Source organism: Nelumbo lutea, chromosome 4 (assembly GCF_056320005.1).
Source record: "Nelumbo lutea isolate HS-2025 chromosome 4, American lotus-T2T, whole genome shotgun sequence".
Classification (NCBI taxonomy): Eukaryota; Viridiplantae; Streptophyta; class Magnoliopsida; order Proteales; family Nelumbonaceae; genus Nelumbo; species Nelumbo lutea.
In genome coordinates, this window is record NC_142687.1 from 88,664,231 (window position 1) to 88,681,935 (window position 17,705).

A 17,705-nucleotide genomic window follows, 5' to 3' on the forward strand; every position below is an offset into this window, starting at 1 on the left:
AAAGATGGAGTTTAAGGGTCAGGGAGAAAGTAGTTTTGGAAACAACAGTTATGGTAGTGTATCTGAAACCGGGTTTCATATTACAACTATGAGATTTGATGGGTTAAATTACTTGGAGTGGGCTCAATCAGCTATGATGGCTATTGGAGGAAGGGGAAAACTGGGTTACCTCTTGGGAGATGTGAAAGAACCTTCCAAGGAGGACCCAACATACACCAAGTAGGTTCAAGAGAACTATTTGGTTATGGCATGGCGTGTAATTCTATACAGCCACATATCAGCTGAAATTACTTGTAGGCAAAGACAGCCAAAGAGATATGCGATGTTGTGAAAGAAACCTATTCCCAACCCCTTAATGTTGCCAGAGCCTATGAACTGAAGTGTGAGGTGAACAGCCTTAAACAAGGAGAGAAGCCAGTTTTTGTCTACTTCTCTACCTTGAAATCCTTGTGGCATGAGATTGACCATCTAGAAACCCTTGAGTGGGAGAGTCCCAAAGATGCACAGACTCACAGAAAGCAAGTCGAGACGAATAGGGTATTTGAGTTTCTGGTTGGTTTGAATTCAGAATATGACATTGTGCGACAACAGATATTGACAAGAGATAGTGTGATCCTTTCTCAAGCATACTCTCTGGTGCATAGTGAAGAGACCAGGAGGAAAGTCATGATGCAGCCTCAGCCCCCTTTCCCAGCCTTGAAGCTATTAAACCTAAGCCAGGGGGTGATCCAGAAAGGGACAAGAAGAAGGAAGATAAACGGGATTTGATATGTGAACATTGCAAGAAACCCAAGCACACAAAAGATACTTGTTGGAAGCTACATCCTCACTTGGTCCCAGCAAAACTAAGAAATAAGAAGGGTAATGCTCATGTGGCCGTGAACACTGATTCAACATCCTCATCAGGCACATCCCTAAAGAATTTAGCTGCTGTTCGGGCTGCCCTCATACAGTTGGAAAAGGAAGTTGGGAGTTCAGCTCTAAAGGGAAAGGAAACCATCATATGAACGCCCAAGATTGCGGAATAAAGGGGGGGGGGCGAATTTCAAAAATTTTTCTTTCCCTTCAACTAGGAATCGAATTCCCTATTTAGAAAATCATATTTTCAAGGATCATTCTTGAACCATAAACTGAACCAGATTTGAACCAAAAGGGGGAGGAGAGATAATACTAGATACAGAGAAATAATATCTCTCAACGGAGGTGTTCACGCCCAAGGTAGAAACCAAAATCTGCTCCCACTGAAGATGGCGCAGTGTAGGGTGGAGCAGAATCAGCAGTGTCCTCCATAAGAACTTGATTCTTCCCAAGAATCACCTGGGCGGCTAGTGAATACAACTCCTACCAATCTTTTCTCCAAAAGATTGGAATCAAAATCTGATCTTGATTTCTCCCAAGCAATGGAGATCGAACTGCTATAGGCGGCGGCTGCAAGAAGGAGGCGGCTAGAGAGAATTTGCAGGGTGCAGAATTCTCTCCTCTGTAATCTCAGCTCTGAAGACAAGACTATTGCTGGTGATTGTGTTTTTTTTTTTGATGTCTAAAGGCTGCCGCCCCCTCTTCCTTTTATAGACTTAAAGGGATCAGCTCCTAATCCCATTAGGAGTTGCTAACCCAAATCATATCTGGATTAGAAGTCCCTTTAAGATAAGGGATAATCCTTATCTTATCTGCAGATTAGATCAACCAACTCCTAATCTAATTAGGAAGTTTTCAAATCTAAATCTCATTTAGATCTTGGACTCTCTAAGTGGATAGGGTGTGGGCCCAATCCTATCAGCTGATCTTATCTCAAAATTCGCCCCTTAAAGACTAATCAAATTAGCCTAGTTCGAAATGGGCCTAAGGCCCATTAAGGGTTATGTATTCATTAAGCCTTCCAAACTGCTGCCCAGTTGGGCTTCCTTGTATGGCGTGGGACCCAAACATTGATCTACACATCAGCCACATGGGTTCAGCCCAGCCATTGTTACAAGGCCTGGCCGAATACACTGTTATGGACAGTGCACCCCCTGAAACCCATCAGATGGGCTCTATGGGCCCAACACTTACCCTAAGTGGTCTTGAGCCAAGCTACCTTGTAACACCCAGGGACTATGGGCAGATGCAAGATTAGCCCATCAGGTATTATCCTCAATGGCCTTACACTTAACCTCTCAGCCCATAATGATCATACACTGCCCGACAAGAGAGGACCTCTCCCTCGGCTGTAAGGAACAGTGTTGCACTCTCTCTCAAGTATGGATCCCGGGAATTAAAACCTTTTGCAAACATTTCAAAACCATAATATATATATACTTTTTATATCTCATATAAAATATATTTTGCAAAACAAATCTCAACGATTGAAATCAGCTGCCAGCAGTCTTGGTTTCCATCAGTGAGAGTGCATCCCCAATCATTACCTTTGTCCGACAAAGGGGCTGATCCTGTCACTATGATTACCCACTCAGATGAATTCTCAGACTATCCCAACATTCCCAGGTTTTGACCCCCGCTAAGGATCTCACTGATTGATATATGAAAGATAGCCTAATCCGACACCTAGTGCAGTATCATAATCGAGTCTAGGGGTCGGGTGTAATTTTCCAGTTTTGCCCATCAATCTCCAAGGTCCAAGGCAATACTGGAAATCTGGTCCAGTTCAAAGTTTCAATTAATCCCACATTGTATGTGCCTAGGGTCTCACCCCGGTAGCTGAGACAAGCCACCCCAACCGACTTGGTGGCACCACAGTGTCAGCCTTGTCAGGATAGGTCTCCCCAGACCGACCCACTGGCTGTGAACATTCTAAACTAACACGAGTCTCATTAAGTGTCCAGTTTAAGGGTATTACACAGAAACATACCAAGGGAACATGAATCAAATATGCACTTTTATTCATTTACAATAAACTCATAAAGTACATCAATTTTGATTGAAGCTAAGGGCATACAAAACTGTCTAACAAGCTCAGCCATCTCAGTCACCATCAGCTCCTGCCACATCTGCATTTGCACATTCGAGTCTCAGCTTACCATGCTTCAGCTCCAGGTAATACTGACCACTAGTGGGTAATAGATTCAGGTGCATCCGACCATATGACTAGCTTTCCATCATTGTTCACTTCTTATCACTTGTCCTCTGGCCGAGATAGAGTATCCATTGCTGATGGCTCTCTTGTTCCCATTTCGGGCAAGGGGGACATCAAGCTATCGGATACTATCTCTTTATCTTCTGTCTTGTATGTTCCTAAGCTTGATACTAACCTGCTTTCAGTTAGTAGTATTACCAAACAAATGAATTGTTCAGTAACCTTTTTCCCTGACCGATGTGTTTTTCAGGATTTGGAGACGAGGAAGTTAATTGGGACTGGTCGTGAGATGAACGGGATCTATCTGCTTGGAGAGAGTTCTCGTCGGGAGGAGTCAGTGGATAAGAAGTCTTTTGTTTCCCAGTTTGTGAGTTCTTAGCCATGGAGTTATTCACTAGAGCACTTGCCCTTATACACCACAGCAGAACGGCATTGCCGAAAGGAAGAATAGGCATATCTTGGAGGTGGCTAGAAGCATTATGTTTACCTCCAATGTACCTATTCACTTCTGGGGTGATGCTATCCTCACAGCAGTTTATCTCATCAATTGAGTTCCTTCCCGGGTTCTTGATATGATAACCCCTTTTTCCCTTCTATACCCAGACGAGGAGTTGTTCATTGTTCCCCTTAAAACCTTTGGTTGTACCTGTTTCGTTCAGCTTCTCGGGCCTCATCATTCCAAGTTTGAACCTAAGGCCTCCAAATGCATTTTCCCTAGTTATGCACAAACTCAAAAGGGTTATTGTTGCTATGATCCGGTTTCAGGGAAACGATTTGTCTCCATGGATGTCACCTTCTTTGAGGAGACACCCTATTATCCTAGAGTTTCTCCTCAAGGGGAGAGCAGTGAGAGTGGGGCTGTTTTGAGTTTCTTTCCTCATGGGGGAGAGCAGTGAGAGTGGAAGTGGGGTTGGGAAAGTGGAGTTGTTTTGAGTGGGGTTGTTCCTTTACCTATTCCACTGGGTAATGAAGGTTGTAGTGGTGAGGGTGGTTAGAGGGAGCCGGAGTTGAGAGTCTATCACAGGCGATGCAGGCAGGTTGATCCTAGTCATCGGCAATCCCGGCCAGCTCCAGCTCCAGTTCCTTCTGCGGCTCCAGATCCAGAGCCTACTGAGACACCTCCCACTATTGCCACTTCCCCTCTTGTGGATGACCTTGATCTCCCTATTGCCATTCGCAAAGGGAAACGACATTGCACCACTTCTACAGCTCACAACATCTCACAGTTCTTATCCTATGGTTGTTTATCTCCATCTTACCAGTCCTATCTCACTTCCATTGCCGATGTCCCTATCCCAAGAACAGTGCAAGAAGCCTTATTAGTTCTAGAATGGAAAGATGCAATGCAAGTCGAAATGGATGCCCTGTTGAAGAATAATACTTGGGCACTGGTTGACCCACCAAAAGGAAAGAAACCGGTGGGATGCAGATGGGTGTTCACCGTGAAGCATAATGCTGATGGCTCTATTGAAAGATACAAAGCCCGGCTGGTTGCAAAGGGGTTCACTCAGACTTATGGTATAGACTACTTGGAGACCTTTGCCCCAATAGCCAAGATGACCACCATCCGAGTTCTATTATCCCTTGCAGCAAATCATTCTTGGCCCTTATTTTAGATGGATGTTAAAAATGCCTTCCTGAATGGAGACTTGCAAGAAGAGGTCTACATGTAGTTGCCTCCTGGATTCTATGATACAGAGACAGGTAAGAAGGTTTGCCGACTGAACAAGGCATTGTATGGTTTGAAGCAGTCACCTAGAGCCTGGTTTGATAGGTTAAGATTAGCCCTTGGAAAGTTTGGTTATGTACAGGCCCAGTCAGATCATACACTATTCATCAAGAGGGTGGAGTCCTCTCTGACACTACTTGTAGTATATGTTGATGATATTGTGGTGACAGGAAATGACAGCCATGAAACTGAGTCCCTCAAACAGCTCCTTCATCAAGAGTTTGAGGTGAAAGATCTTGGTGCACTATGGTACTTTTTGGGTATTGAGGTTGCTAGATCCAAGCAAGGGATTTTTATCTCTCAGAGAAAATATGTTCTAGATTTATTGGCGGAAACTGAAAAGTTGGGTGTTAAGCCGGCTGATACACCCATCGAACAAAATCACAAGATTAGTGCAGAGGGCGGGGAGCCTCTTGAAGACAAAGTTATGTTCCAACGGTTGGTTGGAAAGCTCCTATATCTCTGCCTCACTCGGCCAGATATCAGCTATGCAGTTAGTGTTGTTAGCCAGTACATGCACTCCCCTAGAACTTCTCATCTTCTTGCGGCAGAGAGAATATTAGCATACCTAAAGAGATGCCCGGGTAGAGGTATACTGCTCAAGAACAATAATCACATGAGGGTGGAAGTCTATACAGACGCCGATTGTGCTGGGAGTGTTGATGACAGAAGGTCTACCTCTGGATATTGTGCCCTTGTGGGAAGTAACCTTGTCTCTTGGAGGAGTAAGAAGCAGAGTGTTGTTTCCCGCTCCAGTGCTGAAGCGGAATACAGGTCAATGGCTAATGGAGTGACTGAAATCTTATGGCTGAGGTCAATATTTGAAGAGTTGGGTATTGACTATGAAAAGCCCTTAATGTTGTATTGTGATAATCAGGCAACTATTAATATAGCCCACAACCCAGTGCAGCATGACAGAACTAAACATATCGAAATTGATCGACATTTTGTGCGAGAGAGGGTCACATCACAAGAAGTGTGTGTTCCGTACATCACATCTAATATGCAGCACGCGGATATCCTCACCAAGGCTGTACCAAGGAAGAAGTTAGAGACAGACCTATCCAAGTTGGGAATGATAGATATCTACTCCCAACTTGAGGGGGAGTGTAGAGAACACTGATGTGGGCCCCACTGTAGTCGTCCCCACTATATTCGTAGGACAGCATGCATAGTTATTTGTTTCAGTTATAGTAGTGTCAGTTTGAGTCAGTTTGTTAATTCAGTTGTTATTTATTTCAGTTTTTATTTACTTTATTTATCATGTAAGTACTAAGGGCAGATGTGTCCTTTCCATTATGTACTGAACATAACCTATAAATAATAAGAGAGTGGCGGCGGCAGATCTGTTAGAATCTGTCCCTCCTTTCAACCCCTTGTGTTCTCCTGTTTCTCTTCTATTCTTTCTCCTTTCTCTCACTTTTCTTCTGTTTTGTAAACCTAAAACCTATTAGGATTCAAGACTGATTACAGTCTTGATCTTCTACTGAATCTGTGCATCAGAAGGTGAACTAGTAAAGGACCTTGGGAGATACCAAAGACTTGTGGGTCGGATACTAATCTTGTGTATGACAAGACCGGACATCTCCTATGCAGTAAGTGTAGTGAGTCAATACATGCATGCTCCATGAAAACAACACTGGAAGGCAGTTGACAGGATCCTTGCTTATTTGAAGGGACATCCAGGCAGAGGCATATTGTTTACTAATCATGGACAATTGAAGCTAGAGACTTATACAGATGTGGATTGGGCAGGATGCTTTGATGACAGAAGATCAACTTCAGGAGTGTGCACCCTAGTTGGGGGTAACCTAGTCTCATGGAAGAGTAAAAAACAAACAGTTGTGGCAAGATCAAGTGCAGAAGCCGAATATAGGGCCATGGCACATGGAGTTTCAGAACTTCTCTGGATCCGTTTTCTGTTAGAAGAAATCGGCGTACAGGCAGAAGAACCTATGATGCTATACTGCGATAACCAGGCAGCAATTAATATTGCCCATAATCCAGTCCAGCATGACCGAACTAAGAACATTGAAGTAGATAGACATTTTATCAGAGAAAGGGTAACTTCTGAAGAAGTTTGTCTTCCATACGTTTCTTCTGATCTGCAGCTTGCTGATGTTCTCACAAAAGCCGTTGCAAAGAATAAGCTGGAGCATGATCTACGCAAGTTGGGAATGTGTGACATCTACTCCCAACTTGAGGGGGAGTGTTGAATGGGCCGATTTGTGTTTAGTTTGTTTTCTTTTAAATTAATTAAGAAGTTGTTGGGCCTTGGGCCCATTAGCTTTTATTTTTAAAAGAGTTGTAACTATTTAGTTTGAGTTGCCGCCCTACTAAGGGCATCTTTGTAATATCTCATATTTAAGTTAAATATAAATAGAATGAGGAGCTGGCGGCTAGGGTTATGATACACAATCCTAGTTGACCTTCTCCTTTTTTCCCTTTTCTCTTCCCTATTGCTGAAATCTACAACTTTCTCCTCTTCCTTCCACAAGAAGCTTGATCGAATCAGCAGATAGTGGTTCCTACCGGAACCTAACTCTAAGGAGGAAGATGAGGTTGAGGGCGGGCGGCATGGGCGATGAAGCTGGTATCGATGTTGATGGTGTGGATGATGTGGGCACTGAGGAGCCTCAAAATGTCTGACTTTCTTACCTCTTTTCTTGGACCCCCATGTATATACTGTATGTCGAGCCTCCAAGCTCGACTATCTTAAAAAAAACTACTTTTTGAGTAGCCATGTACTTTTCTTTTTGTTAATAAGAAGTCAGTTTTTTGCATAGATTGTGCCTTCCTTTGCACCTTTTATTTTCTATTTTAGAAAATGGGCCAAGTATTCCACGAGAGTTGGAGTCACAAGGTGCACCAACGCCAAGGTGCCAAAGCGAATAAGTTTACCAAGATTTCGACTAAGCCAAAACATTGTCGAACTGCTGACGTCTTCCGAGGTCAGGATAGGGTGCCTTAAACTTCTTGGTTAAGTCGAAACGCAGCCGAATAGCCAACATCTTCCAAGGTCGACCTAGGGGGCATTAGAGCTTAGAGCGGTTTGGTTTCCCCTTAATCTTTTACCCGAAATGCCTACAATACATGTCGACTCGACAAGGTCACCGTAGTGGGCAGTCTATGTTTTTGTACTTAGCATAATTTGTGGCTTTTGCGGACACAACTCGAAACTCCAAAGTCCTCATAGATAGTACCTCCTTAGGTTGTCAACGTTCCACGCACAGGGTACTTGCCTTCCCTCCAAGGTTTCAAGCTCGTAAGTTCCTTCATCGATCACCTTTGAAACCCTATAGGGGCCTTCCTAGTTCGAGCCCATCTTACCCGAGTTGGGCTCAGGCACCATAACTTTCCTGAGTACTAGGTCACCAACTCAGAATTGGCATCTCTTAACTCAAGCGTTATAGTATCGAGCTACTCGCTGCTGGTATATTGCGGTCCGTATCTAGGCCAAGTCACGAACTTCCTCTACTAGGTCAAAGTTAGCCTACAGCTAGTCCTCGTTAGCCTCTTCATCGTACGCCTCGAAACGCAAGTACCTTGTTCTACTAGTTACACAAGAAAACTTTCAAACTGGTATCTTATTCTTTTGATATATTTTCTGATATCTGCAATAAACCTTGACTTTTCTCTACTTTCTCCATAGTTGATTACTATAGAGGGATTATTCTTCTTTACTTTTGATCAATATTTTTCAAGCAACTTCTGGTAAGTACCTTGTTCTATTAGTTGTTGTTTCTGATCTTCCTGATTACTACAAACAATCAAACTTAAAGATATGGCACCTTGCAGTCTTTACTAGGAAATTTTGCAAGACCAGTCCTTTGCATTTTCTTTTTTTTTTCTCTGTTGTTTTGTTTATTCCTCTTTTTCTTTTGATCCCTTGAATTCCTTGTGAACTAATTTGCATCACCAGATGCTGTAGAAAATGTTTTTGGCTAACAATGGCAGTAGAACTTCATTATGAGAATAAAGCAACAGAAAGGAGGAGCAACCATAACTACATTATTCATATGGCTTTGCATTAAAAGGAGATCTAAAGAACCCCACCTTAGATTGGCCTCGTAAACCTATACTCAAAAGCAGGATCAGATAGAGCTCATACTGAGCCCAAGGTTGGGGTTCAAATTCTCTAATAAAGAGCTTTTGAGTAAAAGACTACATACTTACACTAGCCCAGGTCACCTCAACTAGTAAACTGAGAGGTGATACTTATCTGATTAAAAGATTATAAAACTCAAATAACATCTATAAAAAATAGTCTAAAGAAACTAAGCCCACATAAAAAAAATGATATAGCATAGTAATCTTTGTCATAGACAAAATTGATGTCCGTATTTTGGCCATAATTTTTTTTTTCCTGTTGAATATCATAAGTCTAGACTCATTCACAAGGTGATCAAAGAAGATACTTTTTCTTTCGACAAAGTACCAAAATGGTGTCTTTTAGACATATTATAACAAAGAAAACCAAGGCAAAACCAAGCGCTGTTTGAATAGACTTCTACTTTTTGTACTATTAAAAATACCAAAGTGCAAAGTATATAAAATATTTTTACTTTGGTGTTTTTTCTTTGAAAACCGTTTGGGTAAAAAATTTTGAAAAGTATGCTTTCCAAAACAGAAGTACCATTTTCTGTTTGGCAAAAGCACGTCAGTTCGTGCTTCTGGTGATGGTTTCCGGTGGTTTGGCGGCCTGAGACCAGTGCGATGGTCTGACTCCAACAGCAGCAAGAAGAGGTAGGTTTGAGAGTTTTATTGGAGGGTGGTCACACATGATCACCCGTTCGCACAAAAATGGAAGCACTATTTCGCCATAAGCAAGAAGTATAAAAAGCCAACTTCGTGCTTTTGGGGGTTTTCATACTTTTAAAAATTATAGAAACAGAAGCATAAAGTATACAATACAAATGCTATATCGTACTTTTCATACTTTTGTACTTTCAAAAGTAAGACAGTACTTTATAAAAGTCTATCCAAACAGGTCCTTTGTGCAAATATAATCAGCTCTGTTCTAAACTATTGTTCTATTAACAGGCCCATGGGTTAAATTATAAGCTATTCAGCATCAAACTTCATCGAGCTCATGGGGTCGTATTCTGATTAATTCAATATTTTTGTGGCTCAAGCTATATTTTCTTTCTCCATCTTTCCTTGTATAAAAGTAATTGAGTTGGTATTTTTCTTAGCATTACAGAGTAACTAGTATGCATTTCAGGCAGAATTAACTACATTTTCTGCAGGTACAGGCATACAGGCAAAATTAACTACAGTGTAACTGAAAGTATATACGTAATGTTTATGTGGAGATATTTTGCATACTCAGTTATCCCCAGTAGCATAAGAAATCTTGATAATAATTGTAATTGATGATCCTTGATCACCAAAATGCCTATAACATAAGAAATCTTGACTTACAATCAAGATTCACAGCAGTAGGTTCCACTTGGTGCCAAAGTTAAGAGTGGGATAAATGGGGAGCACTCACTCCAGAATGCTCGGAACTCTGTAAAAACAAGATCAATCTCTACAGGAATTCATACATTAATCTGTACCTGAGCAAGATACTAATGTTGCTCTCTAAACTTCAACAAAGCAGAAACTCTGAAACTCTGATTTTTCTTTGATTTTCAGGAAATTTCTCTAGGATTGCTCTGATGCACCAAAACATATAAATCAATCTCCAAAAATCTTCTAAGTTCAGGCAGTTCAAGTACATTGACCAGTCTTTTAAAGGCACCATGCAATTTAATGATCCTAGAACTGAACAAGTTTCACCTCAAAAAACTAAGAACTTTTTGCTCTGATCCAACTTGTTTTGAACAAAGAATAAAAGAAGTGGAAAAACAAGCTAAAAGAAATCTATTTGGGGGAAAAATAACCGGAGAAGTACAGATACACCCGATGCAGAATTCTGAATTCCAGCCCCCCCCCTACTACTAGCCCTCTCCCCCCCTATAAACCACATCCTGCCCATGAATTTGGCATCAATTCACGGTCAGGATGCATTCCCCCTGCACTATCGGGCTATAAAATTCTGATCTGGGCTGATTGGTCATTCTCCCAAAAATAACATAGGTTGGTTCATAGCCCACCTCCTCCATTATATAAAAGTGCCTTTAAAATACACAAAACGACAAGTATACCCCTGTCTGATCATAGTAAGAAAAACCCAGAAAAAATAAATAAAATCAGAAAAAATACATAAATATCGCAACAGTTTGTGATGTTGACTTCTAGGGGTTTACTGCTGTCAGTTATCATGGACAAGTAGACATAATTGCAATGGGACTTTTTCAACAGTATGCTTTCAGAAACAATGAAACTATGCCCAATAGGGGCCATAGATGCCTCAATATAGCATTTCCATGCCTACAAATATAAGGTTTAAGCAATCTTGCTGATGGTTGCTGACTAAGAGAAGATACCAGCCTGAGAAGATGGGTTACTGCAACTGAGACACTATGTTGTCAATTGGAGAACACTAACTATCTGAACTTGCATAAATTTTCAACATTCAGATGAATCATCAATAACTTGCATAAAATTTTGATAACTAGATACTTATGCAAGAATCACAATCTTGAATGAATCAATGGATCATGAATTCCTGTAGCTATCTTAAAGCTAATACCTAATGAAGAAAGCTTTCATTTGCATCACAGGTGAAGAAACATCTATAAGAAGAAAAGACAAGCAGGAAAGAAAAACAGAAGGAAAATATGACTTACCAAGAATAGAGTATGAGCATTATCCTTGAAGTAGCGAACTTTGCAATTCTGCAATGACTTTGAAAGCCTTTGAGCTTCAGCTCCAGTAGGCAACATATTGTCCTTGCCACTAAATAAAAACAGTTAAAAGAATAGTATCCAAGACATAGAAATTTAATAACAACCAAAACAGAACATCCTTATAATAATTTGGAGGAAAAGGTCCAATGGCTCATTAACAGAGATGAAATATATATACAAAAGGAAAAGATAAATGCATTTGAAACAGATTTACATCCATTACAGCAAGCACACAAGTCTTACAGGTAGACAGAAGACCATCAAAAACTACATTGTAGTTGATGCAACAAAATCACAGAATTTTGGAGATATAAAGTGACAAGTAGAACCTGGCGAGAACTAGTACTTCAGCTTTGACAGCATGAACACGAGAATTAGCATAAGCAGCACCTGCCTTGAGCAGATTTAATTTCCACAAAAGAGTCTCCTTGGGTAAAATATCAGCCAAACCCTGAAGATAAATAGATAACAATGTCACCCACAAAGATGAGACACTGAAGCCCTTATTTGAGATCAACCAAATATATTCAGAGGCATGTGAAATTATAATCCACAGGCACACAAGATTTCTACATCTCTTTTGGGTTTGTAAGCTGCCAATCCACCTACAACCTCATAGAATGCATGCAACACCTTCAAAAGTCAAAAATTATGACAAAAAATATCACAATGGAGCACTATGTATTATAAGTTTTCATTGCTTGAATGAAAATGTCATGCGCTAGACTCTGCTTCACTTGTTCAGTTTAGCAATGCAAAATAAGAAGTAACAGTTGAAAAATAAATAGAGAATAGAATTCAAAAGGCTAAGGAGCCTTTAGAAATGGAGGATTCTTTAGAATGAGGAGGGAAATGAAGAGTGAAGGCAATCCTGGTCCGTCTGGCATTGGAGGAGTCTTTACAAATGAGGGAAATGTCATTGCAATCTATTCAGGTCCAATTGGAATAGAGGACACCTTGAGGGTTGACATTGTGGCTACTGTGGAAGGAATTCAAAGGGCTAAGGAGCTGAATATCAAAAAGTTGGTAATTGAAGACAGCAACTCAAAGCTTGTAATAAGATGGCTCTGGAAGGAAGAGGAAGCTGGATGGTGGTGCTATATCTATGAGAAGAGGAAAGCCATGTAATTATTAAAAGGGATAAAGATGACTTGTAATTGGGTCAAAAGCACTTTTGGGCTTTGAGTTCAAACTTATGTCTTCGAAAACTAGGAATATGAACATAACAAGTGCAGTCAAACACATGAAGAGAAATAAAAAACAAGTTTTTGCCTATGAAAAGGAGACTAATGGGGGATTTGAAACCAAGAACCCGAGATAGCATGCAATTAATCAAGTAGGTTGTAGTAAGGACAGAATTCCCCCCAATATATTATTAGAACATAAAAAAAATGAAATATTTCTAGCAACCTCAACAATATGATGATTTTTCCTCTTAGAAGAATGGGAGAAGAAGGAAAAACTTGATAGTAAATCTTGAGGTTGATGGAGTTGATATAACTTCACAAGAGAAGATTGCTAGTTGCTTTGTGGCTCACTTCAAATCAATCATTCAAAGACCTTTGGAGAATCGGTTGAGAGTGGAGGATGAGGATTAGTCAATCTTGAATTAGATGGACAGGGGATGGCTAGTAAGAACTATTAGGGAAGAAGAGATAAGACAGGCTGTCCTCTCCATGGATAGAAATAAGGCTCCAGGACTAGATGGATTTACAATGGCATTCTGTCAAGATTGTTGGGGTATACTCGAAGAAGATTTGATAGGGGTAGATGTGAATCAGTCCACCAAAACTGAAAATAAACTTGGTTAAAATTAGAGAGAAAAGTAGAGAACAGCAGCACAAAGGAAGAAGATGGAGAAAAGAAGAGGAAGAAGAAGAGTTTGAATTATCTCTTCCCTCCCTTCTCTAATCCTTTTGTTAAACTTCATTCTTTAGGCTAATTACAAGTATGCCCTTAAGTGGGTGTCCAACTAGGCAGTAACATAAAGAGAACTTACAAAAAGAAATAGCAGGCTCATAAAGATAGGCCCATTAACAAACAGATAAATGAAAACACACTACAAGAAAAGATACTAGGGCCCATTCGGCCCAGTCTCTCTACAGGGGTCATAAGAGAATTTGAGAAAAAACATGTAGTGAGTCCTAGAGTAAATGCTACATTCCTAGCTCATGTTCCCAAAAAGACTGGTGCTAAACATCCCAAAGATTTTAGGCCAAGTAGCCTGGTGACTAGTTAAGGTATTAGCAAAAATGCTCTCAAGGAGGATCAAGGCAGTTCTACCTACTCTTATTAGTCAAGCACAAGGAGCTTTTATATAGGATAGACAAATTATAGATCAGATCCTCATAGCAAATGAAAATGTGGAGGAAATGATGAGATCAGGCAATCAAGGTTTTGTGTGCAAACTGGACTTAAAAAAGGCTTACAATTTAGTGGACTAGAGTTTTCTATTGGAGGTGTTAAAAGGCGAGGCTTTGGGAACAAATTGTATAATTGGAAAAGTGGAAGCCTAATTTCCTATATTACTCAGTCCTAGTGAATAGAGTGGTTAAGGACTTCTTCCCAGCCAATAGAGGCCCAAGACAAGGTGACCCACTCTCTCCCTTCCTTTTCACACTTCTTGTTGATGTGTTTAGTAAATTGATCTCAAAAGCAAATGGGCAAGAGCTAATAAAGGGATCGAGACTAGGTAGAAGAAGCGTTCCCGTGACCCACCTTCAGTTTGATGATAATATCATAATTTTTTGTGAGGGGAGTGACTTAAGGAAGGTGGACAATCTTAAGTATCTAATAAGGGCTTTTGAGAATGCATCCAATTTGAGGATAAACCTTGATAAAAGTTGTGTCGTTGGAATAAACTTGGAGGATGGGGAGGTAGAGTCCATTGCAGTGTGTTTAGGTTGTGCCATCTCTTCTTGGCCTTTGACATACTTAGGGCTTCCCTTAGGTGCAAACCCTAAAGAGAGTAGTTTTTGGTCCCCTATTGTGGAGAAATTTGGGAATGTTTGGTGGCATGGAAAAGGAATTACAGTTGAAAAACAGTCCTAGAAGTAGGGACTGTGTTTGAAACAAAGAAAACTAGCAAGAGAAGATTAGAGAAGAAGAGAGAGCTGCGGCAAGAAGGGTTAGAGGATGAGGAGTTCGAACTTAACCTCCCTCTAACTCTCTAATACACTTTTATTAAGTTAATCTTTTAGTAATTACAAGAGAGGTCCTTAGTTGGACAAGAAATTACAAAAGGGGAACATAAAAGAGTATGAGCCCAGAATAAGGCCCATTACAGAGAAGAACATAAAGATAATATACAGTAACAGCCTATTGGCCATTCGGCCCATCTTCTCTACACTCCCCCAAAAGCTGAGCATAGATGTCAATCATGCCCAGCTTGCCAGTGTCATGATGAAGTCTTGCCTTGGAAATGCCCTTGGTGAGAAAGTCTGCCAATTGTCCTTCAGAAGTAGCGAATGGAAGGCACACTTCTCCGGAGGAGACTCTTTCTCGAATAAAGTGTCTATCAACTTCAATATGTTTGGTTCGATCATGTTGTACCGAGTTGTGAGCAATGTTGATGGCAGTCTGATTATCACAGTACAACATCATTGTCTGTCATGATCAATCCCAAGTTCTTCCATTAAGGACCTTAGCCACAACAATTCCGAGACCCCATGTGCCATGGCTCTATACTCTGCTTCTGCAAAGGATCTGGCCACAACAGATTGTTTCTTATTCCTCCAAAAGACAACACTACCAGCCACCAGACTGCAATATCCTGAAGTAGATCTTCTATCATCCATATTTCCAGCCCAATCAACATCAGTATAGGCTTCAAGTTTCAGGTGGTCATGCTTGGTAAATAGGATTCCTTTCCCTGGAGAGCCTTTCAGATAGCATAAAATCCGTTTTGCTACTGCCATATGAGTATCTCTAGGGGCATGCATCAGCTAGCTAATGCAACTGACAGCATACACAATATCTGGTCTAGTCATGCACAGGTACAGAAGCTTCCCAAGAAGTCTCTGAAAAACCCCTTTGTCTTCCAACAGAGTTCCATCTGTAGCTGAAAGTTTGTGACTCATATCAATGGGTGTTGCAGCTGGTCTTGAAAGAATGGTAGGATCCATCTAATGGACGCCATAAAGGTTGCAGAATGGGTGGGCGAATTTCAAAAATTTCCTACCTTCTCTCAACTGGGAATCATATTCCCTAAATTTAGAATACAATATTCAAGGATCCTACTTGAACCATAATCAAACCAAATCTGTACCAAAAGATAAAAGGGAGGAATATACCTGATCCGGAGAAGCAGTATCTCCCAAAGTTGGTGTTCACGCCCAAAGAATGCTCCAAGATCCGTTCCTGCTGAAGATGACACAGCTGTGAATGGAACAGAACCAGCAGAGTGCGTCCTACACACTGGATCCTTCACAAGAATCCTCTGGAAGTATTAAACACTGAATCTTTTTCAGTCTTTCTTGCAAGACTGATGTCAAGAACAGATTTCTTGACTTTCTTTTCTGCAAAAATCTAATCTTGCAATGGCAGATGGCGGCGGCAGGAGGAGATCTCTAAAACGAAAAAGGCTGAACTGCTTTTTCTGTTTTTTTGGAGAGTATGAAAATCTGATCTGAATTCGCAGGAACCTTTCTTGCGATTTTTCTTTTTGTTTGAAATCTCCTCCTTTCTTCTTGATTAAGAAACCTCCTTTTTAGGAGTTATCCCAATCCAAATCAGTATTTGGATAGGGGATAATCTTAATCCTTTCTGCAGATAGAGTTAGCTTACTCCTGATCTTATCAGGAGGTTACCAGATTCAAATCTAATTTGAATTTGGTCTCTAAGAGTGGATAAGGCTAAAGGCCCAATCCTTTTACTAACTTTAATCTCAAATTCGCCCCATGGATGGGTGATCGTATCAGCCCACCTCGAAATGGGCTTTTGGCCCATTAAGTGTTCAGTGTCTAATTACTTTCCAATCTGCTGCCCAGTTGGGTTTCTTTGTATGGCGTGGGACCCAAGCATTGATCTACACACCAGCCACATGGGTTCGGCCCAGCCTCTAAAACAAGGCCCCCAGCCGAATTCACTGAAAAACTCAATGAACCCCTTGAGTCCATCATATGGACCCTATGGGCCCAACACTTACATTAAGTGGTCCCTGGGCCAAGCCATCTTATAAAAACCCAGGGACTGTGGGCAGGTGCAAGATTAGCCCATCAGGTATTATCCTCAATGGTCTTACACTTAACCTCTCAGCCCTTAATGATCAAGCACTGCCCGACAAGAGAGGACCTCTCCCTCGGCTGCAAGGAACAGTGCCGCACTCTCCTCTCACATGGATCCCGGGAATTAAAACCATTTGCAAACAATTCGAAACCGTACATATATATATAAATATATTAATTTTGCAAAACAAAATTCCAACGATTGAAATCAACTGCCGGCAGTTTGGTTTCCAACAGAGAGAGTGCATTCCCAATCATTACCCTTTGTCCGACAAAGTGGCTGATTCTGTCACTATGATCACCCACTCAGATGAATTCTCAAACTGCCCCAACATACCTAGGTTTTGATCCCCGCTAAGGATCTCACTGAATGGCATATCAAAGGCAGCCTGATCCAACACCTAGTGAAATGTCATAATCGAGTCTAGGGGTCAGGTGTAACTTTCCAGTTTTGCCCATCTATCTCCAAGGTCCAGGGCAATACTGGAAATCTGGTCCGGTTCAAGGATTCAAGTAATCCCATACTGCATGTGCCTCGGGTCTTACCCTGATGGCTGAGACAGGCCATCCCAACACTTGGTGGCACACCAGTATCAGCCTTGGCAGGATAAATCTCCTCAGACTTATCCAACGGCTGTGAACATTTAAAACTAACATGAGTCTCTATAAATGTCCAGTTTTAGGGTTTTACACAGAATTAAACCAAACAACATGAATCAAATATGCACTTTATTTATTTCCAATAAATAACAAAAGTACATCAAATCAGATTGAAGCTAAGGGCATACAAAACTGTCTAACAGGTCTTGCACCCAGTTTTCCAGTTTCAGACAATAAATCAAGAACATATTTCCTTTGGGAAATAAGGATCCCATCCTTGG

The 17,705-nt window shown here is 41.0% G+C and overlaps 1 protein-coding gene across 4 annotated transcripts in view; it reads right to left on the bottom strand.

The window, feature by feature from the left end:
• LOC148861638 (phytyl ester synthase 1, chloroplastic-like) overlaps positions 1-17,705 on the bottom strand; it is a 154,799-nt gene that overhangs the window by 71,244 nt on the left and 65,850 nt on the right. For all 4 annotated transcript variants that reach the window (XM_088982148.1, XM_088982147.1, XM_088982144.1 and 1 more), the window contains 2 exons: positions 11,929-12,050; positions 11,540-11,648 (listed from right to left, as the gene is read on the bottom strand). In XM_088982148.1, the coding sequence (XP_088838274.1) occupies positions 11,540-11,648; positions 11,929-12,050 (231 nt within the window). The remainder of the gene's footprint in view (positions 1-11,539; positions 11,649-11,928; positions 12,051-17,705) is intronic.